Here is a 25276-nt window from a genome sequence, read left to right as displayed (position 1 = left end):
TTATCTCGCAATTAGGATAATTTTAATGCTCAAAACGGAACTAAACCGCACCGCGAACACCTCCGAAGTCATCGGAACATGGAAGTGGGGGTTGACTGAATGCATTAATGTCAACCATTGAATTAAAGATGTTTATGACACAGTTGATTAATTTTGACTTTTGAATATTGCACTCCACAAGCAGCACGTGTGGAATTTGATTTTTTTGCTGAACTTTTTTTATTTTACATTTTCGTTTCTAAATTTCTAAATAAAAAAAATACACAAAAAAGTAACGTAAACGTAACACCTCTACTTTGTGTGTTTATTTTTCCAGTATTATTAGTATTTGTTTTTTTTTTTCTCCCTCTCCTTCCATTCCATAATCGTGTGGATCTCTTCACAAATTATCCATTTATATTTATATCACTCGCATTATTATTCTTCCATCCATTTTTTTTTTCTTCTTCTTCCGATCTATATATCGTAAATTCTCAAGATCTAGGGTTCATTCTCTGAATTCACAGCTGTAATCACAATCGCATTCCGATTCCGATATAGAATATAATCAATGCACGCGTTTTCGATCCAAATGCATTCTTAAACCTAATTTACGATTCGTTTTTCATCATTCTTCTTCAATGGAGGTTGTTACCGATGCGGCGTCTTTGGATGTTGAATTGTTGCAGCTACCAGATGTATCTACTTTGTTTCTTAAGTCTAATCTCACCTTCGTTGAGACGCTTTTCGATCAATGGCTTTCGGTTCCTGATAGCAATCGTCTCGTACGTTTCGTTTTCTCTTTTTCTCTCTATTTTCAAATCAATCTATTATTGCTAACGCTATTGCTGATTCTTATTGTTTAGTATAATTTATTCTTTTTATTGAAAGGAACGGTTACTGTTTGATAATAATAATAATTAATAGATAATTAATAACCATCATTAAGTTAATAGAGTAGTAGTAAAATCCACAAGATTTTTGTGGGATTTGCATTATTGTTATCAATTTATATGTTTAAATTATTATTATCCTAGACTAGATATTCTCACCACCATATTCAAGAAGTAATCAATGTTGTCAATTTTTTGTATGCTTAAATTCAGCTAAGCTACAATGCCTCTATAGACGATGCTATGTGCGTGTTTGTTATGGCGGTGAACTGGATGCTACTGTGCGTTTAAAGAGAAATTTGTATTTCTCTAGCTTCACAAAATTGTGGTATAAAGTGGCATTGGGAGGCGAGAAAGTTAGTTTGAATGTTGAACAGAACAATGGCTAAATAATGTAGTATCATGGAACAAACAGTTTGTTAGAACTTAGGATTCTGCTGTATTATTATATTTGCTATTTGACAACACGGGAAGTAATGAGTTCGAACTGTTGTGTGTCGCTCAATCTTTTTCTAGTCTTTAGAGTAGTCACTCACTGTAGCCTATTCTTGTTTTTGGAAGGCTGATATTAAACTCTTTGCTGCCTACTCCCACAAGCCCTATGAATGATGTATTAAAGTGGGTGAATGAGATATTGGTTATCAAGTAGATGCCTTTTTGTTTTTTTATTGTTGAGCACTTCTATAGATATGATGTGTGCATTTGGTGATTTTATATGTGTCTTACTGGCTCTTTTGTGCAGGTAACATCATTGCTAAATGATGCAAAATCCGGTGTTCCGTTGAATGTCCCGGGGAATTGCTCAAGTCCAAATGCTTCGAGCAATTCTTTGCCTTCTATGTTTCCTGCTGGCACCGCACCACCTCTTTCACCGAGAAGTTCATCCGGTTCCCCTCGCATATTGAAACAGAGAGTTGGACCTTCTAATTTGGGTTCTTCTTTAAAAGTTGTTAGCGAGCCTGTTAGAGAACTTATACCTCAGGTGAGGCTTGTCAGATATGTTTGCTTGATGTTTTATATGATATGCATCAGAACTAAAAGTTTAAAATAAATCAGGGAAGATGAAATGATTTTTAGCCTAAAAAAATACAGCAAAGTTGCTCAATCTCTATGCAGTTATGAAATGGAACCTTTTTTAAAACAACCATTATCAGAACACAGAATTGATGCCATTCAAAGAATCTCGTCCCCTCACTGACTGTGGAGCAAAAAGACACCCTTAAATGTGCCAGCATTCTGCTCTAGCCGTATGCACCAAATCACTGCATGGACTGCACATTGCAACAAAAAACTTTTCCCTCATTGTTTTTACTGATGTCAATGCTATTGCCAAATAGGACACATCCAATACTCATAAAAAACTGCATGAACACGCGACAAATCATTCATATTAATCCCATTACATACCACAGTCCAGTTTTCTTAAAATCTTATTTGGTGATACTTTTATTTTGTGCTTTGTCTGCCAAGAGTGTGATGTGTGTTCTTTCTTCTTTTGTTGCCTCGCCCCCTCCCTCACCCTGTTTTCATTCTATGTTCATGTTTGTAACAAGTAGCCGTGTCCTTGCAGTTCTACTTCCAAGATGGGCGTCCTCCTCCCAATGAACTGAAAGAACAATGCATGCTTAGAATTGACCATTTATTCCCTGATCAGTCACATGGGCTGCAGATACATGGTAAGATATTACTCATAAATGAGTTATAGCCTGAAAGACCAGTTTGCAACTTGGGAAAAAAAAAAAATTCCAATTAGTAGCACACTCTAGCTGTTTAAGCAATCACACGCTCTCCTGATTTTGAGTAAAATTAACTTATTTTTAATGTTTCCAGTAGACAAAAAGTGATTATCTGTCTGAAGTTACTCTTTAACATACAAAAGTGTTGTAATAGTAGCTCAGTTCTGATTTACATTTTTCAATGGTATGTCAGAATTCAAGTCAGTTACCAAGGAAATATGCAAGCTGCCATCTTTTCTTTCCACATCTCTTTACAGAAAGATCGAAAATGGAGCTGGTATTGTGACAAGGTTTGTACTTTAAACTTTTGTAACACAACTTTCATACTTCTCTGTTCCATGAATGGTGGTTCCTGGATTTACCTGTTTGGATGGTTAATAGGTTGTTGCCTCCACTGTTGTCAATTGTGGATCGCAGGAAATAGCGGTTGTTCAAATTCCGCTACGCAACAATGCTATAGTCACTATCTGACAAACTGTTGCACTGAATAGCTTATTGCGGAATAATAGTGGTTTGTTCAAATTCCACTACGCTATAACACTATTTAACAATAATGGTTATCTATAGATGTTAATGGCCTGGAATATCATTACTATCGTTGTGTATTAATAGTAATACTGAATAGTAGTACTACTGATTGTTCAGAAAGGAAAAGTGATTTTAGGAATATATTACGTCGTTATACCTGATTTAGAAATTGGTTGAAAATAGACATATTCATATTGAAGTTATATGGGTGTGCGACTCTGGAAACTTCACATTTTAAATTTAGTATTGAATACGGAGCTCTGGAAAAGATCCTCATTTGACATCCTGGCAGTGAAATAAAGGAAACTATTACTATATTTTTTTGAAACTATTACTATCATTTAGTAATGAAAGAGGGTATTAAAGCAAAACAGGAAACTATTATCATTTAATAATGAAAGAGGGCATCAAAGATAAAAAGGACACTATTACTACCTCCGTCCCTATATCATATATGCAAGACCCTTTTGCAATATTTTCTTGTCCATTTTTATAAGGTCCTTTCCAAATTACAGGATAATACATTAATCATCTTTTCACAAAAATACCCCTAATTAAATGAAGAGAAATAAAAGACCGTCATTTTAAAAATAGAGGCAATTTGGTGGAAAGAAACAAATGCCCTGAAAAATGGTTCTGTACATGGTTTGGCTGTGTGACTCCATGGGCCTACTGTACTTGGTTCTAAACAAGAAGTTAGTCTTGCAAGTAGCCATTTCATTTCAATTGGAAAGTATGCCAATGGATTTCTTGATTGGAAGAGCTTATGTATTATTATTAATAAAGTAAACACAACTTGCTCAAACCTTCCCTTCCCATACTATAAGAACTATAATTTAATGGTCTTATTCGCTGTAATTATTATTATTTCTTATTACTTGTTCTTTAATCTTCGATGTAACGTTCCTGTAGGAAAGCATTTATTGATTATTGGATTAATGGCAACTTGTTGACGAAGGATATAGGGACCCAAATATACACAATTTTAAAGCAACCACAGCTCAATTACCTTACTCAGGTTTGTTGCTTCTATTTCTTTTTCCTTTTCTGTTTTTCATTTCATTATTCAATTGAACATTATGGCCTGATGAAATTTATCAAATATGTCATTTATTCAATTTCCATTTGATGCTAAATGACTTACCTTTTTAGGGTCAAATTTATTGATTTTCTTGGCTTTGGTATTATAATCCCATCCATCTTTTTTGATAATATTACTTTGTATCAGGATGATTTTAAACCTATACTACGTGAGCTTTTGGCAACTCATCCTGGGCTGGAGTTCCTGCAGAGCACACCTGAGTTTCAAGAGAGATATGGTTTGTCTTCCATCTTGGTTATAACTTTGCATTTAGAGGTTCATCTAATTGTAGATATCAACAAAAAAAACTCGAGGTTCTTTTATGGAAATCTAACAGAGGCGTTACTGTCAAGATTCTGACTGATAAGTTAGACATTCCATGCCCTAGGAGAGCTCTTTGCTGTGCTAGGTTCACTGACATTGATTATTGTATTTCATGCATATGTTTCAAAATTTTATTTTCTTTCAGTACTTTGTTGGGTGCTTTCGTGTATCTATCAAATATTTTCCTACAAAATTTAACTAGCTATTCCACCTTTCGAAGCAGTGGTTATTTGTTGCATATAAAGTTTGTGAAAATTGTTTTTTCCTCGCATCCTCTCAAATGACGACTTTATTAATTGGTGTATACTGGATGCTCTTTAACCGTTTACTTTTCTCCCGCCACCAATCCACTTTTCAGCCAACACCAATTGTTAATCATCTTTACACATACTCAATACCAGTCTTACCTCTTTGGCAGTGGTGTAATGTTCTTATGTACTTGCTTTTCCAATGGCCCAGCTGAAACTGTGATACACAGAATATTTTACTACATCAATAGATCAGGAACTGGTCGTCTTACCCTGAGGGAGCTGAAGCGTGGAAACATAATTGATGCAATGCAGCATGCCGATGAAGAAGAAGACATCAACAAAGTTTTGAGGTAGATATACCATTTGAAATGTCATTACCATGAACTTCAATAAATAACCTTGGTTTCATTCTTTTTCAAATGAACAAAATATACTTATATTGAAATGCAGTAATCATTTTTTCCTTTCCTTGATATTACCTGCAGATACTTCTCTTACGAGCACTTTTATGTTATATACTGCAAGTTTTGGGAGCTGGATACAGATCATGATTTCCTGATAGACAAAGAGAATCTTATCAGATATGGTAACCACGCACTTACCTATCGAATTGTCGATAGAATATTTTCTCAGGTTGGCACAGATAACAGTATTATGTGTTTCTTTTGTCTTACAATTTGACTACAGCTGTCTTCAGCTAGATACGATCCAAACCCCCAAGCCCTCACCTCCTTATAGATATATACGGTCTGTCCACTATTTTATATGATTTATCAGATCATTTGCTGATGTGACTCATATTTGGACTCTATTATCTCAGGTCCCAAGAAAATTTACTAGTAAAGTTGAGGGAAAGATGGGATATGAAGATTTTGTTTACTTCATACTAGCAGAAGAGGATAAATCATCTGAGCCAAGTCTTGAATATTGGTATTTTGTTTCTTATTAATTTTTATGATTCATTTGTTAGTTTTCCCCCCTCTGTTAAGACCTCGCCAGATTAGTTGCTGATACTTGTATGATGCATTATTTTAGGCATGTATAATAACATGTTTTATTTGAAAGTGCAGAAGTTTGGGATGAATCACTAGAGGTTCTATACATGGAAGAAACAAAAGAAAGTTGAAAATTTTATGCATTTTTTATTTTAAAAAAAAGCCTTTCCATGTTTGTCATTTTTTCCACTTCCCTCTATTTTTCACCATGCCTGCTGACATACCCTTAGAAAACCGTGGGAAAATTTACCTAGTTGATGTTTATTAACTAACTGTCAGCTTTGACTTGTCATGATTAGGTTTAAGTGTGTTGATTTGGATGGGAACGGAGTTCTAACACGGAATGAACTGCAATTTTTTTACGAGGAGCAACTGCATCGAATGGAGTGCATGGCTCAGGAACCTGTGCTTTTTGAGGATATATTGTGCCAGATAATTGACATGGTTAAATCCGAGGTTTGTTTTTCAATCTTTTTTATTGATTGTTTGATCATGTTTCATTGTGTTGTTGGGAAGTCCCATTAGGTGGAAAATGAAGCAATTCTACTGAGCAGTTAAAAAGTTAGCTTTTTGTCATGGAAGAACATATTCCACTATGCATTTTTGGTTCCTCCCTTTTTATCCTCTTTCTTTGTCATTTGGTTGATTTCATATTATTATATGATATATATTTTTCCTGAATTTTAAATTAAGTTCTTCATTCTGCAGAACGAAAGCTATATCACTCTGCGTGACCTGAAAGGTGGAAAGCTCTCTGGAAGTGTTTTCAATATCCTGTTCAATCTAAATAAGTTCATGGCCTTTGAAACTCGTGACCCATTTTTGATTCGCCAGGTGCGTGAATTATTCAATAAAAGTTTATATATTGTTGAATCATTATGATTGGCTCTTGTTGGTTAGTTTTGACTACTCTGATGTATGTCATGTGTGAACAGGAACGTGAGAATCCTACGTTGACAGAGTGGGATCGCTTTGCTCACAGAGAATATATTAGGCTTTCAATGGAAGAAGATGTAGAGGATGTTTCTAATGGAAGTGCAGAAGTTTGGGATGAATCACTAGAGGCTCCCTTCTGACATCTTCTATGTAAGTTGAAATATGATGGTATAAATCCACTTTTACTTTGCGTTACAATATAGTTCAGAAATTGTGGCTTGCCCACTGATATAGTCCACCCAAAATCAGGCTGGCTAGCAGACCATCATGGCTAAACTAAACCGAACCAAACAAAAAAACCCAAAAACCGAACCGCTAAACTAAACCGAACCGAGTCATATCCCTAGACAATACTACAGGCACTGCAGATCACCGAGTCATATTTGATTATTCTTTTTTAATTTTATTGTGTTTACTCATTTAGATCATATTCTATGTCAACCTTGCAGAGTTGCAGTAGTAGTTTTTGGTAAATTTCAGTCCAGTAGGCAGAAGCAATGCTAGAGTATGGTGTTTCCTGCAAAAATAGAATTTTAATACCCAACCATGTGCAAAAATTAGGTTGATTTGACTAACAAAAATAAAAAAATGTATTAAAATAAATAGGATATTTTGGTGTGGGCCTACAGCTTTTCTGCAAAACAAAAAATGTGTCGTCTAAAGCCTATAGAGTCGTAGAGTATAGTCTTATTCATTGTAGAAAATACAAATAAGTCATCTGTGTTATTATGCCCAGTTACCCTGATGCGCAGAGCCCTTGCACACTGATAGATGTTACAGACTTGTTTGTACGCTGTATTTTTGTAGAATAAGCTTGTATAAATCAACATGTGGTTGGTTTGAGTGGTTAGAGACTAAGACACCTTAAGCAAGTGGTGAGCGTTCAAACTCTGACTCTTGTGTCTAGAGAAAATCTGGTTGAAAGAGAAGAACCCACCCTTTGTGCCAAATAGATTTCTTAACGGGGATTAGTTATTGCCGAACGATGGATACTTCATATATATAATATGGTCACCAATAAAAAAAAAACTTAAATAATACCATGCGAATTGTTTGATGTGAAACTTGTATTCTGTAACTTAATCCATCATTATGTACTGACACTGACAACTGACATATGAAATAAGAAATGAAACTATCTGACCCTTATGTAGTGTGTTCCAATTTCTTCATATTTTTATAGTATTCCATTAACTAAGACATCGTTTTTACATTTCATCTCACTTCAATACAGTATATGAGAAAAGATATCAACGCCCTAGATCGGATGACTGGCCCTTGTGCAGAGACTATAGAGTTGGTGGGTCAGCTTTGAGTCCATACTTCGCCCCTGCAAAATGGAATGTATTTTGGATGGGTGCCGGTGGAAACAAAGATATCCATATCTGCTGGTAGTTACAGACATTGGGACCTTTATCATGGAAGTTTTATTGCTTGTACCAATTGTCCATGTAAAGTAAGGACATTTGCTAAGCGACAATTAGCCCCAAGTTGAATTAAATTAAATTAAATTGACATCATTTGAGTATGTTGCCATAAGTAACGAGAAATTTAGATGGATTTTTGTTTACTGGTCGTTTTGTTTTAATGGTCTAGTCACTTTGGCCATGATCAGTTTACTTGTAAATTACATTTCCAATTTTTTCTGTAGTCAACTACTCAGGCCGTCATTTGATGAATTCCCTTTTCGTTTTAGCCTTAAGGCCAATTAAAGAATTTAATAGTGTATGCCTTGAAATGTAAACATGTTTTATTGTTTTTTCATTGTTATAATTGCCTCTGGACTGAGCATGACGGATATGAATCCTCTCTCTCTCTCTCTCCCCATCCTACTCTCCCACTTCATTAAAAAAGAATAAGATAATCATATGAGAGAGAGAGAGAGAGTGAGTAAAGTACTAGAACTCCAGAAGTACCAATATGGAAATATCACAGTACAACAATAAAATCTATTATACCAATATGACAATGAACTCACTAGGATGGAACAGCCAATTATCAAAGTACAATAAGTACTGAGTACTAGAACTCCAGGAGTGTGCCAAGTACAACAACAGCCAATAGAGACGAGACGTGGTGAGGTATATCATCAATATATACAACAATCATATCGGTACTTCAACTGATTAAGCTGGTTGAACTAAGACTTAAAGAGGGGCAGGAGAAAAAAATAAATATTAAACTTCCATACAACAGCTCAAACAAACCTTTGATGGCTAGGTGATTAGCATCAAATGTCCCTATCAGATGGGATAAATGGAATTATAGATGAAAATTAATGACGAGTAATGCTCTCGTGCACGAGTGTGTAAACTCCATTTATTTATTTATTAACAACAATGAGTGTTGTTTTTTAAGTACACATAACATGCTCCACGGTTCACATTCATACCATAAACCCGCATGCCATATTTGCATACATTGGCATGCCATATAGAAAATAAATTCGAGGCATATATATGACTGTATGTAAATTATCATGAATCGCATGTCAGTATTAAAATACAACAATGTATTTGGCAGGTAAAAAAAAAATACAACAATGTATTGATTGTTGATTAGAAATTTAGAACTGTAAAAGAGTCGAGTCGAGTTGGGTTGAATTACGCATATCAACAAAGGAAAAACCTGTTTCAAAGTTGACAGGAAAAACCTAAATTATTGTTTGAGTTTGAATTTTTCCGATTTTAAAAATACAAAGGTAAGACAACTAACAGGAAACATCCTGCTTTATCAAAATTATAGTTATACATCTTTACTTAGAAAACTTTTTTTAAAAAAATTATACTGTATTATATTCATGTATTTATTTATTTTATTTTTTTTTTGGTTACAAAAGGGGCCTAAACCCTATTCATGTATTTATTTTATTTTTAAGGTGAACAATAAACTAACAGTTTCTCCGTAAAAAAAAATAAACAAACCGTTTCTATTTTTTTTTTATACAATAATAGGACAAGGTTACTATACCATACATGATAAATTTGACAGTTTTATCCATAAAATAATTTTTAACATATCCCCTTTTTTTTGTTCGATCAATTAAAAAATCTCCTTCTAGTAAATATCCAAAAAGATATATATTATTGTCGTAAAAAAAAGATATTTATTAAAAACAAATAACAACCATAAAAGATACACAAAATATTTATACGAAAAAGATTTATCAAAAGAAAAAAAGAAGATTTGCGAGCTTATAAATACCACATCAAAATCATCTCCTACATATATATATATATACATGTAGTTTCAAACCCTAACAAGAAAAAGTGTAGGAAAATAATGGAAAACAGAATCTATGAAGAAACCCTTTAGAAGAAACATTACCAAGTTCAGAAACAAATCGGAAAAGGACGATTTGGAATCATTTTCCAATGCTATCACACCATTTCAAACCGTTCCTACGCCATCAAAATAACAAAACATAACGTTTTCATCGACGAAACCAAAATTATGAACTAGTACCTCACTCCACACCCAAACATTCTCAAAATCTTCGACTGCTTCGAAGACGAATATTTCTCATACATCGTACTTGAACTCTGCCAAACTAACTGCCTCTTCGAACGCATCAAACAAGGTCCGTTACCGGAGCCAGAAGCTTCATGTCTAGTTAATAAGCTTCTAGAAGCGATAGATCACTGTCATAAAAATGGAGTAGCACAGAGAGACATAAAACCAGATAACATTTTGTTTGATTTTAATGGAAACGTTAAACTTGGTGATTTTGGTTTTTCAGAATGGCTTATTAAAGATGGAAGCAAGAAAAGTATGAGTGGTGTTGTGGGAACAACTTGTTATTCGGCACCTGAAGTGATTTTGGGAAAAGAGTGTTATAATGAGAAAGTTGATATTTGGAGTTGTGGTGTAACTCTTTTTTTTTTGAACAAGACGTGACAAGGTAGACTAAAAAAGTTTACAATAAAGTTATAGAGATGCAATCACAATCAAATCATACAAGACCCAAACACAACAATGGACTAGACCACCAGCTAGGGTAGTTCAAAGCTAACGTAATACTTGTCGACTTCAACCACCTAAATAAAAGGCTTGATCTTATCCAACAAAAGATGAGGTGTGCCTGTTGAGCCTTTGAACAAACGATGATTTCTCTCTGTCCATATCACCCAAACACAAACTAGCCAAAGAAGCTGTAGAAAAGACCGTCGCGCTCGAGATACCCCTGCCGAAGCTGTAAACTGGACAAAATGATCACGCAAAGTAGTGAAATCCATCGGAGAAATGCCAACCCACGCATAGACTAAGTCCTAAAGAGAGCCAGCAATGCTACAAGATAAAAATAAGTGATGGACCGACTCAGTCACTCCACAACCAAACACACGAGAATCAACGGTAGAAGACAGAACTCCACGAGTGACCAGGTTGGCTCTCGTGGGCAACCTATCCCGCAATAAACGCCACGCGAAGATGGAGACCTTCAACGGAACCTGAGGGTGCCAAATAAGATTTTCCGCATCATGTAAGGCAACATAAACCTGATGAGTCAGAATCTGATAACCTCCCGCAACAGTATACCCTGCATCAGGATCTGGGCGCCACTGCCACCTGTCCAAAGTCTGATCCTGCAAAAAAAATGACAAGAAGTAACAACTGACACCCCCTCAAACGACTCCTCACACCACCCCCACACCCCCCACCCCCCCCCCACCCCCCCACCCCCCAAAAAAAAATTTAATAAAAAGAGATTCAATAGAGGAAATGATACCTGAGGGAACCTTGAAGAAAGAAAGAGCATAGACAGGTAAAAAAATCAAGACAGACTTTAACAAAACCAGACGACCACCAAACGACAAGAATCGACTTTTCCACCCAGACAATCTATTCTTTATACGAGTCAACACCGGTTCCCAAAACACCAAGCGCCGCGAATCACCCCCAATCTGGAGACCCAAGTAAAGGAAAGGAATCTTTCCCACTTTACAACACAAGACAGACGCAACTTCACCTAACCAGGAATCAGGAATATTGACGCCAACCAATAAGCTCTTATTAAAATTTACCTTCAACCCCGACATAGTCTCAAACAACACAAAAACAGCCCGAAGAGCCCGAACATCTGCCTAACTTTTAACCCCCAACAAGAGAGTATCATCAGCGAACTGAAGATGTGACACCCTGATGGACTCCTGACTATGTTGAGTGGGATATTACCCTTCTTTGGAGAAACTTATGATGAGATTGTTAAGAATATCTTGAAGACAGATTTCAGGTTTCCAAAGGAAAAATTTGAATCTGTGTCGTCGTATGTTATAGATCTTATTAGGAAGATGGTTTGTAGGGAACCCTCATTCCGAATATCAGCTAAGCAAGCCTTGAGTATGTCACTTTCCTTCCTTCCTTTCTTTTTTCTTTGTTCATTCTTAAATTTTTTAGATTTTATGCACGGTTTCAGTTGATTTAGGGTTTGTTTGTTACACGTTATAAAATAAATGTATGTTTGAGTTTTTATTTTTTATTTTATTTTTTAATTTGAAATTTTATGCATGGTTTTGTTAGATTTAGAGTTTGTTTGTTACGGATTATTTATGTTTCGGCTGATTTAGGGTTTGAGATTTTGTTTGTTCATTCTTAAAAATTTGAGATTTTTTTGTATGGTTTGTGTAGATTTAGGGTTTGAGATTTTGTGCATGGTATGTGTTCTGGTTTTTGAACCTGAACTATTTAATTTGGCGCATTACTTTGATTTTAAATGAGATTTTCTGTATATTAATGTATGTTTCTCCTTTCGTAATTTTTGTAGTGTATCCATGGATCGTGAAAGGAGGTGTGATTAAAGATTATCATGTCATTGATGTGTTTGATTCGACATTGACACACAGCATACGTCCGTCCAACAAGCTTTCTTGAGAACAAGAAGCTACAAAGTGTAGCTTCATTCAATAAAATGCATGTCTGAGTCTGACTAATATACTAAGTGTGATTCTTGTTAGTTCTCCTTAACGGAGCTTGTGTAACAGAGATGACTATATACAATTTTAGTTTAATGTACAAGGTTTAAGATACATGAAACATGTTCTTTTTATCTTCTTTCTTCTGTTGGTATATATGTTCTTTTTTAGACAAGTATATGTTATTAAATTTATCATTCTTGCTATAGCTAATAGTTAATTTTGGTCGATGTAATTTGTGTTTGGTACAACTTATATAGTAAAACCGACCCTTGGAAATTTCATTTTTAAAAGTATAACATTTGCTTTCTCTAATGAGTGTTTTCTGTCTCTAATCTAATAAAGACAATTATGTTAATAAGGCCTCATTCAAGAATCACTCATCCTAGCTAATGTAATGGACACAAAACATAACTAGTTATTATTAGAAGCAAGATTATTCATCTATAAAAAAGCAGAAAAGTTGTAAGTTAATCCGCTTCAACACAAAAATCACATTGAAATTTGACACTTCTTATTTTTTGAAGGGGTGTTCAGTAACACTGTCTACATAATTTTGCAGATGTTGCAAATTTTTGCATGGGATTTCACATTCGAATTTTAAAATTTGAAAAATGTGTAAAAAGTTCCTAAAATTTCATTTTGCCTGTGTAAAATTATTTTTCTCCCAATATGAATTTTAAAATCAAAACGGGTAAATTTGGCAAAATATAAACAAATTGTGGTGTGTGTGCGTGGGTGGCGGGCGACAACTGGGGGTGGGGGTAAGGAAATAATTCCACAAAATCACAAACAAATTTTTCAGGGAGAACATCTTGTGAAGGAGAAATAGATTCTATCAGAAATGAAAAATTAATACCGCATGAAAGATGTTTCATCAATTTTATGAGTTAATATGGCTAAGTTTTTGAAGGAAATAAAGTTAAAAGTTAAAACGTAAGAGATCCCAAATTAAAACATGATTTCTCAGAGAAGTAAATATGACAACTATATTGGGAACCGGAGATTCATCCATATTAAGCCTTACCAGCCTCAAATATCATCCATACGCCACTCCTATATCGGTTCTCAGCCACATATTCATCTACGTTTGAGAAGCTTACGATTCAGAAAAATTACCAACTCTTTTGTGTACAACAGAAGACAGAAAGTAAGACTCTCCATCTCAAAATGGAGAATTTGTACCAATAAAAAACAATGGTTTACATAGTTTGTGATCGTGTTTTCCCTTTGATTTTGCAATTCCAAATGTCACAGTGAACAAAATGGATCTCGATTTTTCTTGCACCATCAGGAGCTCAGGACCAAGCTGACAAGTAGTTACAGCAATCTTTGTAGCAGTTTAATATCATACTTTTGCGCCAAGGAAGGACTGCCAGGAACAATGAGAGGAAGACATTTAGATTATAAATGAAGTGTGAACAATGTACAATACAAAAACGTGGACAACATCAGTGCGAACTGCCAAGTGATGTGGTAATTAGGGCCAAAGTACAACTTTTTGAAGAAAGAAGCAAGACATAAAATAGATTATAGGATGCACCACATACACTAATTGAATCATAAGTCAGATGCATCATACGATATGAACCTACCAAAGTGCGCAAATTGCATAACTATTATTAATTAAGTTGAGCATGTGTTGCCAGAAAATACTAAACTACCCACCTTTACACCTGCGGGAGAGTTTCCAGGTTTAGCAGTGGTTGTACTTCCAAAATTGAGCTTTGTTTTTTTATCAGCGGGCTTTAATATTTGGAAAGAGCACATTAGTGTATCATCAACACTCATCATAGCACCGGCATTGTCAAACTCCCCACAATAATTAGGTGCTGAAAATATTGTTACGAGCTGTCTGTTAGCAAAGAACTCATATCCATCCTCCACAACCTAGTCAAAACATTAAAAAAAAAGTTTATATTTAACAGTGTAGTTGATTGACAGGTAATCCCTCAATATAAACTCAAAATAATGTGCAGAATGAAGATATTTAGGGTCAATGCATAAAACCATTTCTGTCGCAATTTACAAGGGCAAATGTAATTTGCAGTTCAAACAAAATAAAGTAATTATGATATACTGGAAATATATTGACAGATTAGAGCAGATTGCTAGAAATAAATTTCATTGTCATTTGAGTTTCAGTCCTAGAAAATTAGAAATGACTGTACAAACTCAACCTCCAAAACCTGGTAAACATGTTAAGCACTAAAGGTAGCCAGGTAGGAGTTTCACCTGATGAGCACGGCAAATTAGGTCAAGATCATGTTTCTGAAGAAACTCTGAGATGGTATCAGCACCAAATGTATATGAAACTCCCCTGTCATTCATTCCCCATCCTTGAACATCTTTGCTTGGGTCAGACCATAGAAGATCACAAAGCAAACCTGTATCAGGAACATCGGTGGGCCGTTGTAGATTTCTTATCTGATCCAAATTATGCAAGTCAGGAGAAATCCCCCCATGCATACACAGAATCTTTTCATCAATAAGGGCTGCCACAGGAAGGCAATTGAAGCAGTCTGTAAATGTCTTCCATAACCTTACATTAAACCTTCTCTTGCACTCATCATAAAATCCATAAATCCGATTTATAGAAGCACACTCATGATTTCCTCTCAATAAGAAAAAGTTTTCAGGATATTTAATCTTATAAGCAAGGAGAAGGCAAATTGTTTCTAAACTCTGCTTCCCCCGATCCACATAATCCCCCAAAAACAAGTAGTTAGCCTCGGGAGGCAATCCACCATACTCAAATAGCCTTAAAAGATCAGAATATTGACCATGTACATCACCTGAAACATCAATATAAGGATATTAAGAAATCATTGCACTAAAATTACAATAATACAGTGTCATACAGCAGACACTAAGCCATATTCCACCATGTGGGTCCCAGTGGCCACTGGCATGAATCAATCATTAATGTGTCAAATTTTATGTTGAAACTAAAATATGATGTTGGTAATCAGCGATGCCATGATCTTTATACGTAAATCTTTTCATACATTTTAACATCAATCCACCAAACCAGAAGAAAAAAACTAAAAAGTGCTAGTAAATAACTTGAGCAAACTAATGCAGTCATGAACAGAGTTTATTTGCAAGGATTTGGAGAGTGATAAAAATAAAAAGTAGTTAAAAAAACTTTACGCTTAAACAGATTACATGACATTTAAAGTCAACTTAGCAAAAGACGCACAAATTATAGCTTAGATATGAAAATTGGAGAACATATTTACACAAGCCACCCAGTTTAAATATCTAGATTCATCATACAAAATGATGAGGAAATAGAGTGACAGGTGTCAAGTGTCGAACATAAGATTCATGCCCTGTAGATGAAATGGATTTATACTTATACTGTAATTTGTGATAGAAAAGTACCACCCTAACTTAAAGGAAATTTTTATTTCTTAACTGAGACTTGCAAGTTGAAATGTTGTATGGAATTAAAACACTAATATGTAAAGGGCCAGCAAGAAAATAAGTTCATTGTTGTAGAGATGAGAATATTGCAAAGGATAAGTTGTCACGTGACAAAATCAAATTAGTAATGAAAGCAATATAGAAAGAGAGGATAGTGCCTAATGTAGATAAAATATAAAATCTCATCATATTTGATTTGGACAATGTCTGGAAAAGACTCGTAGGATAATCAATGAAGAGGGTGGACCCTATGGAGAATACTACCATGGTCACAGTTAGACGGATGCCATATAAAACTAAGGGTCAAATCATTAAGAAATATTTGAATTTAATGATCTGCGTTAGAATGATTCATTCATGTAGCTAATCTTAGTGGAAAAAGACTCTTATTGTTGTTTATTATATGATGTTTAATGTTGCAGTTTGTAGTTATGTAAAACTAGATAATATAAATTGCTACTACAAGCTTAGCGATGTTAATCAATAGCTTTTGTTAGCATTCTTCATGTAAATCAATAATTATTTTTACCCAATAAAAAATCGCACACAAATATCAATTTCAAAAAGCAGATAAATATAAATTCTTAAAGCTCACATGCTGACTTATCAAAATTCGCATCATAAGGTAAAGTTATTCACTCACATACATAAATTCATCAACCAAATTCATATTCCACAAATGAAGAACACTAACTCCCAAACCATAATTCTCTACAGTAGGAAACAAAAAGAAGAAAAAAAAATCAGCTTCCACAGTTCAAAACACTATTAAATTAATCCCTAGTCTAGTGTATGTTTCTCTCTTACTATGAACTTCAAAACACATTCAGGGCCCGTTTGTTTCAATCACTTTTTTTTATTTTACTTGTGTTTGTTTCATATTTTTTCAAAAATCATTTTAGTAAAAAAAATCATTTTTTCTTCAAAATGAAAAGCTATTTTCAATAGCTTTCTTCAAAATCTATTTTTTTGAAAACAATTTTCTAAAAAAATAGATTTTTGTGATTGTAAACCAATGGAAAATAGCTTTAGATTTTCTTCAAAATCTCTGCAAAAAAATCTATAGATTTTTTCAAAAAAAAAAAATCATTTTTTTAAAGCTTAAACAAACAAGCCCTCAATAATCCCTACCACTAACCAAGTGATTTAGCTCAAGTCGATAATGTGCCTCCCCCTCGGGACGAATCTTTCGGGAGAATCCATTTCTAAGTGGAACAATTTTTTTGCTAGGTTTTACTTACATCGCGGCGGCCGAACTCCGTGTTAATGTGAAAATCCCTACCACTAATTCAGCTTAGAACACAGTCATAATTAAGCATGCCAAAAAGTAATCACATAAACGAAGTGTTCAAATTTCAAATTCAGAAAATAACCGCAGAATATCTCTTAAACAAAACGTGAATTTACAAAATCTTCAACCAAGCAACAAAAAAACTCGTCAATTTTGCTATATTGTTAAGAAATAAAATAGCATAGAAAACAAAATCATTGAAAATAAAGAGAAAAATACCACAAATTTTGATAGGTGCTTCGAGTTCTAATAAATAAGGTTGTTGAAGAAAAATGTCTCTAGAAACTACACAGAGTTGACGGATCTCAGCCTCCGATAGTTGGACTTGCTTCCCTGGACGGTGTCGAACTTCTAACAACCGATTGATTATGTCATCAACAACTGATTGCTCCATTTTCTTCGAAACAAGACCAAGTCAACGAAGTACACACTATTCGATTTGAAGAAGATGAAGATGATGATGGTGTTGAAGATGCGAAGATTTGAAGTGAAAATTGGAAGAGTTGAAGTGAAGAAGAAGGAATATCATTCCTCAGAGGGAAAACGACGATGAAATGTTGGGAGTGACGGTCGTTTTGATGGTAGAGGAGCGTCGTTTTGGGATGGATGGGTCTTAATTGGAAATTATTCACTTTGGGGAAAGTAAATCAGAAAGAGGGAAGTTTTTTTTTATATATAAAGATGGAAGTTTATTTATTGGATTTAATTTATATACACTAACTATGGAAAATAATATTATACCGTTAATCAATATCAACCATGTTTTTCGTCACATCACTTCATTTCATTCCATTTTCTTGATATGATATGACATGACAAAATGATAGTTGTTTATTTGGCGATCGTGCAAAACTATTTTACACCGTTGGTGCATATCAATTAAACTCTTATTTATTTTGCATATTTAGTCTTTTGTGTTTTTTTTTTTTGATAAGTTTAGTCTTTTGTGTTTAATTTAGGTTTTAACGTGGCCTCTTATATTTAAATAGTTTCAAGTTGGTCTTTATGCTATTGATTTCAATCGTAAGTTTGTTATTTTCATTAAATTTTAAGTTGTTTTTTTTTTTTACTTTTTGTCAAATTTTAAATTAATTTCTAAAATTTTCACATAGTACGCTCATAAGTTGTTCGTGTATCCAAATTCATTAGCCACGTAGATGATTTAAACAGAAATTTAACTAAAATGATAAGCTTAAAACTTTTTAAATTATGAAATCAAATTGAAACCTAAAATAAATATAAGAGATCAAATATGCAATTAAACTTTATTTTTTATAACTTATAGCATACTTCCATATTACAAGAAGAAAACAAAATATATAAATCATCTTTAAAGAAATCTTTTGTTCCTAAAAATAAGCGCCTATAATATGAAAATATGTTGAAAGAAAAATTATGAATATTTATTACAAATTATTTTCGTAAACTACTCCATTTGTTTATTAATGTGTTTTAAAACATATGACGTGTCACATTCATTAAATAATAGTACACATCAATTAAACTCTAAATTTAAACACCTATTATTATATATATATATATATATATATATATATATATATATATATATATATATATATATATATATATATATATATATATATATATATATATATATATATATAATAATTCTCGTGCGCCGTATTTTTACGCATCCGCTATCTACGAGTTTCTCGCGCGCCCTATTTTTACTCATCCGCTACCTACGAGTTTATCGCGCCCTATTTTTACGCATCCGCTACTTACGAGTTTCTCGCGCGTCATATTTTTACTCATCCGCTACCTACGACTTTCTCGCACGCCCTATTTTTACTCATTCGCTGCGTACGAGTTTCTCGAGCGTCCTATTTTTAATCATCCGCTACCTACGAGTTTCTTGGGTGCCCTATTTTTATCCATCTGCTACTTAAGTAGCGGATGGTGTTTTATAATTTATAGTACAAACTAAGTTCAAATCATCCAAAACAAATTATTTATATTTATTTATAATTTTTTTTAATTATAATTTTTTCGGGCTTGCGTGCCGCCCACAGCCCATTCGGGCTAGCCAATATTTTAATCGGACTTTATCGGGCCTGACTAGGATTTTCAAGGCCCGAGCCCGGCAAAAAAAATAGGCTTGGCGGGCGGGCCCATTCGGGCTAGCCCATTTCGACAGCTCTACTGTAGGTACACAACCTCCTCCACTTCACCAGGGGCTTGAACCGTGCAACGACGGACGCGGTCACTCTTCTGATCAGGTAAGATCAATATGTATACTATGTTTAGGTAAAAAGGTGTACACAGTCAGTAAATTATAATCAATTAAATAAATTAATAAAAGTAGTATTAATTAATCAGGCGAAAAATACACCCCTACAATTATCAGTAAGAATTTGAATCAACTCTTGTGTAGGATGATCATAGACTATGGTGACCATAGAAGACACACAACCTATGTTAGCCAAAATATTCGCACATCGATTTGCTTCCCAATAAATATGTATAATCTTACGAGTAAATCAATAGTGCTTTAATTTTCCTTTTTAAGCTTCAACCGGTGACACTCCCAAATTTCCCTTCCCATTACTTTAAAATCTAGCTATAATATTTGACGATTATGATTTGTTGAAAATAAATAAGTCTTTTTTTTATTCAACAATGTAAGACAACTTTACGATGAAAGAGTGTGAATCAAATCCTAAATATTATTTTTATTTTCCTATTATATTATGGGCTCTGGCCCTCTTTTTCTACCAAAAAAAATATATAAATAATTAGGTTTCACATTTTTTCTTGGACCACAATTGGTTCATAAGTTTGAAATAAATTTGGCTTGAAATAACAATGAATTAAAAGTGATTATATCTTTTTGAATACTATATTTTTCACTACTCAATAGTTGCATCTATTTTTTACAATTGACCGTGTAGTATCACGATAAATTAACAAAATAGTTATAACAAAATAGTTATGAAAAACATTAAACACAAGAAATAACTGAATAGTACTAGCATTGCAATTGAGAAAAATACTACTCAAAACTACATGATTCAAGTAGCTCGAAATAGATTCATCTCAAGACCAAACCTAAAGTTTTAGCTGCTCATAATTATTACAAACATCGCAAGAGTTAAAGAAGATACAGATAAGAGTAGGATGAATATGCTTCAATCTTGCTTTCAATACTTGAATCAATTTCTTCGACCTTCTACAATGCCCAAAATCTCCAACTTTAATGCAAAATTCAAAACCCTTACACATATCTCAATTTTCCTTTTTATAAAGCAAGAAATGGGTCTGACACGGCAGAAGCTGGTCTAAAATGAATGTAATAACTAAGAGTCATCATTCACCATCTTGCACATCTCCAATTAATTGTCATTGACTAAATGAGATTGCAAATTCTTCAAAAATATTTCTTCCAAATTCTATCTTTCAAACCTTCTCGAATTTTCCAATTCAATGACTTCAGCGACCTCATCGCCTTCATCTCTGAAGCTCACCAGCTTCATTCACTATACACATGCACCACACTACATGAAGAAGTCGTTGCGGTTGAAGAAATACAGGTCGATGGAGGATATAATGGTAAGGGCGAGGTACGTGGTGGTTGAAAAAACGAATTACATTAACATCATGTGTGTGCAATGTGGGTTTGGGGACCAACCGAAGGAGCTCATTTTGTGCGATAAATGTAACAATGATATTTCATATGAAATGTGTGAGGCCAATTGTTCATGTGTAACAATCGGTCTCACACATTTCATATGAAATTCATTGCTACATTTATCACACAAAAACAGCTCCTTCGGTTGCTCGTCGGACCCGCATTTCTCACAATGATGTTAACATATGAATTATGTTAACATCATGTGTGTGCAATGTGGGTTTGGGGACCAACCGAATGAGCTCATTTTGTGCGATAAATGTGACAACGATATTTCATATGAAATGTGTGAGGCCAATTGTTCATGTGTGAGGTCAATTGTTCACAACAATTGTTCTCACACTTTTCATATAAAATTCATTACTACATTTGTCACACAAAATCAGCTCATTCGGTTGCTCGTCGGACCCGCATTTCTCACAATGATGTTAACATCAACCACCGCATACCTTCCCCTCGCCACCGGAGCCATTGGATTGAAAAATTCAAGATGGTTTGAATGGTATAATTGAGAATTTGGAAGAAATGTTTTTGAAGAACTTTCTCTCTATAAAATAATATGATTTTACTTGGTTTATCATCGAGAATTATATATACATATACAACATGTATGTTATTGTGACCAATAAAGCAAATATGTAAATGAAAATTATTACACATAATGGAGAGAATATCATAGCAAACTATAAATATGTAAGCTATACAATTTTGATTTGCAATCTTAAGATTTTTTTAAAAAATAAATAAAATAAAAAGGCAATATTTATGAGAAGAAACATAACATAAAAGATCCATAAACATTAAAGATCCAATCTTTAATATTATTAACAAACAGATCTAACTTAAAAACTGCAAAAAAGCAAGAATAATATAGATGAATCATAGATCAGATCTTAAAATATTCATGAGAAGGGAAACACACCAATACAATACTTCACTTGCAAATTGCAACAATTACCTTCAAAAAAAATTCATTATGAGAGATATGGTGAGTAAGAGAGATGCAAGTTGAGTGAGAAAAATGATATGTTGGGATGGTGGCGGCTACTGATTTAGGTTAAGGAATGAGATGAACACGAACCATTACCACACCATAATTTATAAATACTAACGAGAGAACTTTGGAAGAATCTAGAATTAGGGTAGTTTATCTTGTTTGGATTGGGCCAATAAGTTTTACTTTTCTAGTAATATTTGGGCTTGTTGAGTTTTTTTTTTAAATTACTTTTTAGGCCCCCATGTTGCTCTTTAACCCCCAAAAATCCCAAAATATCCTTAACTTTAAACCAAATCGTTTTCCCAAATAATATAGACCCCCAGCACAAAAAATTTATACTCCGGCCCACTAAAACAATCAAAATTGAATAAAAAATTAAGACTCTCAGGCTTCTCATGCGTCTTGTTAGTTTCTTATTTTACCCTTCCGCTACTTAAGTAGTGAACGTTATAAAAATGAAAATTTTGAAAATGTCATTCGCTACTTAAGTAGCGGACCAGTCAGTGGTCAAGTCTCCTGCCTCAATCAAAGGTCTGCCAAGTGACCAATTTTAATTGACCGTTTGTGCGGCCAAAATGACTATAAATAGAGCTTTTCACTTGGTTAAGTCTCACACCTCCCCCACTTATTCTGCTTCTTTCTTTTTTAGTAATTTTAATTGTTTACTTTTTGTCATTTCATGTGTAAACGGCCGCATAGTCCGTCGTTTGTTAGGCATAACGATCCCTTCAGTATCGTTTAAAGAGGATTTTGAGATCATTATTCTCATCAACTAGGGACTTTGTGGTCAATTTGAGAACGATAGATTGGCTTTTGTCTAACTTTTTTCCGGGAAAGTTACGTAACTTCCAATCAATATCAGTCATTTGATTAATCAGATACACTAGATCTTGCCACGTGTTGACCATTTTATTTTTTAATTAAAAATTTACAAATGCAGTTTCTCATCATCTCTTCCGACAAGTTCTCCACCACAATCGTACCGTCGACCCACCGTCCACCATCGATCGTCGACGATCGGAAACGCACCCTCCACCTTTGAACCACCGCTGCCTACTGCCGTCAACCTCCCCTGCAATGTTAACCCTCAGTTTGCAGCAACTACCAAATAACAACATACATCCTTACACCAAAACCACCATTAAATGTTTGATTCTTTCCAACATTAAATTCATAGCAACCATGAATCATACCCATTAAATGTTTGCCGAATATTTTTTATTTTCTCATCTTCTCCATGCGCAAAGCTTGTTTTAATTTTTTGTTTGACGATGGCAGCGGCTACCAGAGTCAGTTAGACGGTAGACGGTGGACGGTGGACTGACTGTGGGTGGATGGTGTACGACGGATCAACAGTGGATGGCGGTGGGTGTGAAGAAGAAAGAACAGAGATTTGCGATTTGCAAGTTTTAATTAAAAAAGAAAATGCTTAACATGTGGCATGATTTGGTGCATCCGATTAATCAAATGGTTGAAATTGTTTGAAAGTTATATAACTTTCCCGCAAAAAAGTTAGACAAAATTGATCCGCTGAAATGTCCATTTGTTGCAGAAAGTGGTTCTGCAGTAACTTTATTTTCTCGGAGAGAGACGTCCATGGCATATCCGCTCATTAGAAAATATTGCGCTCAAATTTAAGGTTGATCCTCTTGCAATTGTAAAACGGCGATGGGTTCAGATGTATGGGACCGAAGTGGCATCCTAAACTAGACCAGCCAACTAGTATTGAAATTGACGATGTAACTTTTTTGGGTTTGTGATTGTTGTCCCGTCGACGACATTAAGGCTCCACCGGCCACAATTCAACAAATAACTCCTGAGCTTGAATATAGACAATTACATTTTAATGTTGTCGTTCTTGTTGACATAGGCCCTATGATCACCTGCTCTCTTGCTACCCCCATTGTTGCATCTCTTGTCATGTATTTATAGCCAAAAATCAATTGTGAGTTCCACAACCATCGGTTTCTTGCTCGATTGCCCATCATCCTTATCCTCAACCTTAGTCAGCTTTACATCAACCTTAGGTTCTTTGCTTGGTTTAGGATCAACCATAATTAAAACAACTTCACATCAACCAAATAGACCCTAGTGTACAGTGTCAGTGCTTTAAGAAAAGACTCTGTAACAGGAAATAAGTATTAGGAATTAAGTAGTTTATTTTAAATAATTTATTTTATGTCATTTTACATTTTTATCCTTTAAGGTTGTATTTAAAGGTATTGTGCCTCACTTTGAGAATCATTCAATATTCAACAAATTATCTTCTTCTCTAAAAACCTTTCTCATTCAATATTATGCTTTGCATAATCTCTCTTTGGTACCGGATTCTATTCTCGATAATTGGAATCCCTACTCTTGAGACTTGATTCTACCGGCTTGTCCCTAGAATCTAATTTATCCGTTACAATTGGTATCAGGAGCCTTCGATTCGGCGCGTAAGATGGGTTCAAAACATAATTTGGTGAAAATTTTGAGTGCTCTCGATGTGGAGGAGAAGCTGGAATTGGGTTTATGTTTTGTATGTGATGAACCTTTTACTATTGATCACGCATTGAAGCATAAAAGGATCCGATTCAAAGTGATAGAGATGGACAAGGAAGTTGATACAAAATTTTCTCAGAAACCATCAACCCCAAATAGCAATATGCTGTCTACCCACATGTGTGTACCTAGACAGGGTTGTTCATCAGTGAACAGCATCGAAGCACCACAACCATCGAAACTTGAAGAAGTTAAAGGGATTGATGAAGATTTCCAGCAATCTTCCATTGTTAAGTTGCAAACCCCAAGCTTAATATCCACATTCATGAACCAGGAGATTGCCACTGATTCAAATCCTTCTATCTTCGATCCATCGTTCTCCGGTGATGACGCCACATATAAGGCACTGGTTGAAGACAAAGTCACCACAAATCCAGACTCATCTTTCTTAACCGACCTTAGCATTGTTACATCGCCGTCACTCTCTCTGTCGGTTAGTACAGAGGAAGATTTCACAGTAACTCAATATCCAAGTATTGCTTCTTATAGGTTGCTACAACATACCCTCCAAGTGTTTGATGAAATGCCCACAAAGCATTTGAACCCCACATCGTTGAACCAACAAGAAAATATGAAAGCATCTGTTCTAGTTATGGTACTGCAACTAAAAGTTCCTCCAAGCTCTCACAATCTCAAATGTTTCGATCCCGGTGGGTCGTTGTCGCTCTTGTTTCTGTCGAGGTGTTTCCTTTCGTTTCTGTTTCTAATGAGAACGTCACCGTCAAGTGCTTGTC

General features: G+C 34.6%; 2 protein-coding genes and 1 long non-coding RNA gene across 3 annotated transcripts; 1 reads left to right on the top strand and 2 right to left on the bottom strand.

Moving 5' to 3' along the window:
• The first annotated feature begins 248 nt into the window (after positions 1 to 248).
• LOC123889633 (probable serine/threonine protein phosphatase 2A regulatory subunit B''delta) lies at positions 249 to 8431 on the top strand. The gene is made up of 13 exons (XM_045939050.1): positions 249 to 764; positions 1615 to 1854; positions 2443 to 2548; positions 2802 to 2898; positions 4049 to 4154; positions 4365 to 4455; positions 5001 to 5142; positions 5278 to 5425; positions 5613 to 5722; positions 6087 to 6243; positions 6496 to 6621; positions 6723 to 6873; positions 7958 to 8431. The coding sequence occupies exons 1-12, from the start codon at positions 621 to 623 to the stop codon at positions 6861 to 6863; spliced, it is 1608 nt and encodes a 535-aa protein (XP_045795006.1). The 5' UTR covers positions 249 to 620; the 3' UTR covers positions 6864 to 6873; positions 7958 to 8431.
• Positions 8432 to 13624: 5193 nt separating this feature from the next.
• LOC123889634 (serine/threonine-protein phosphatase PP1 isozyme 3-like) lies at positions 13625 to 18035 on the bottom strand. The gene is made up of 4 exons (XM_045939051.1): positions 17572 to 18035; positions 14868 to 15427; positions 14301 to 14522; positions 13625 to 14004 (listed from the first exon to the last, which is right to left on the bottom strand). Exons 1-4 carry the CDS (start codon positions 17744 to 17746, stop codon positions 13981 to 13983), a joined length of 981 nt encoding a protein of 326 aa, XP_045795007.1. The 5' UTR covers positions 17747 to 18035; the 3' UTR covers positions 13625 to 13980.
• A 2293-nt stretch (positions 18036 to 20328) lies between these two features.
• LOC123889632 lies at positions 20329 to 22108 on the bottom strand. The gene is made up of 2 exons (XR_006802595.1): positions 21924 to 22108; positions 20329 to 20849 (listed from the first exon to the last, which is right to left on the bottom strand). It is a non-coding gene; the product is annotated as an uncharacterized LOC123889632 (long non-coding RNA).
• Positions 22109 to 25276: the final 3168 nt, after the last annotated feature.

This window comes from Trifolium pratense, linkage group LG6 (genome assembly GCF_020283565.1).
Source record: "Trifolium pratense cultivar HEN17-A07 linkage group LG6, ARS_RC_1.1, whole genome shotgun sequence".
Taxonomy (NCBI): Eukaryota; Viridiplantae; Streptophyta; class Magnoliopsida; order Fabales; family Fabaceae; genus Trifolium; species Trifolium pratense.
This window is presented reverse-complemented; position numbering and strand designations above follow the sequence as displayed.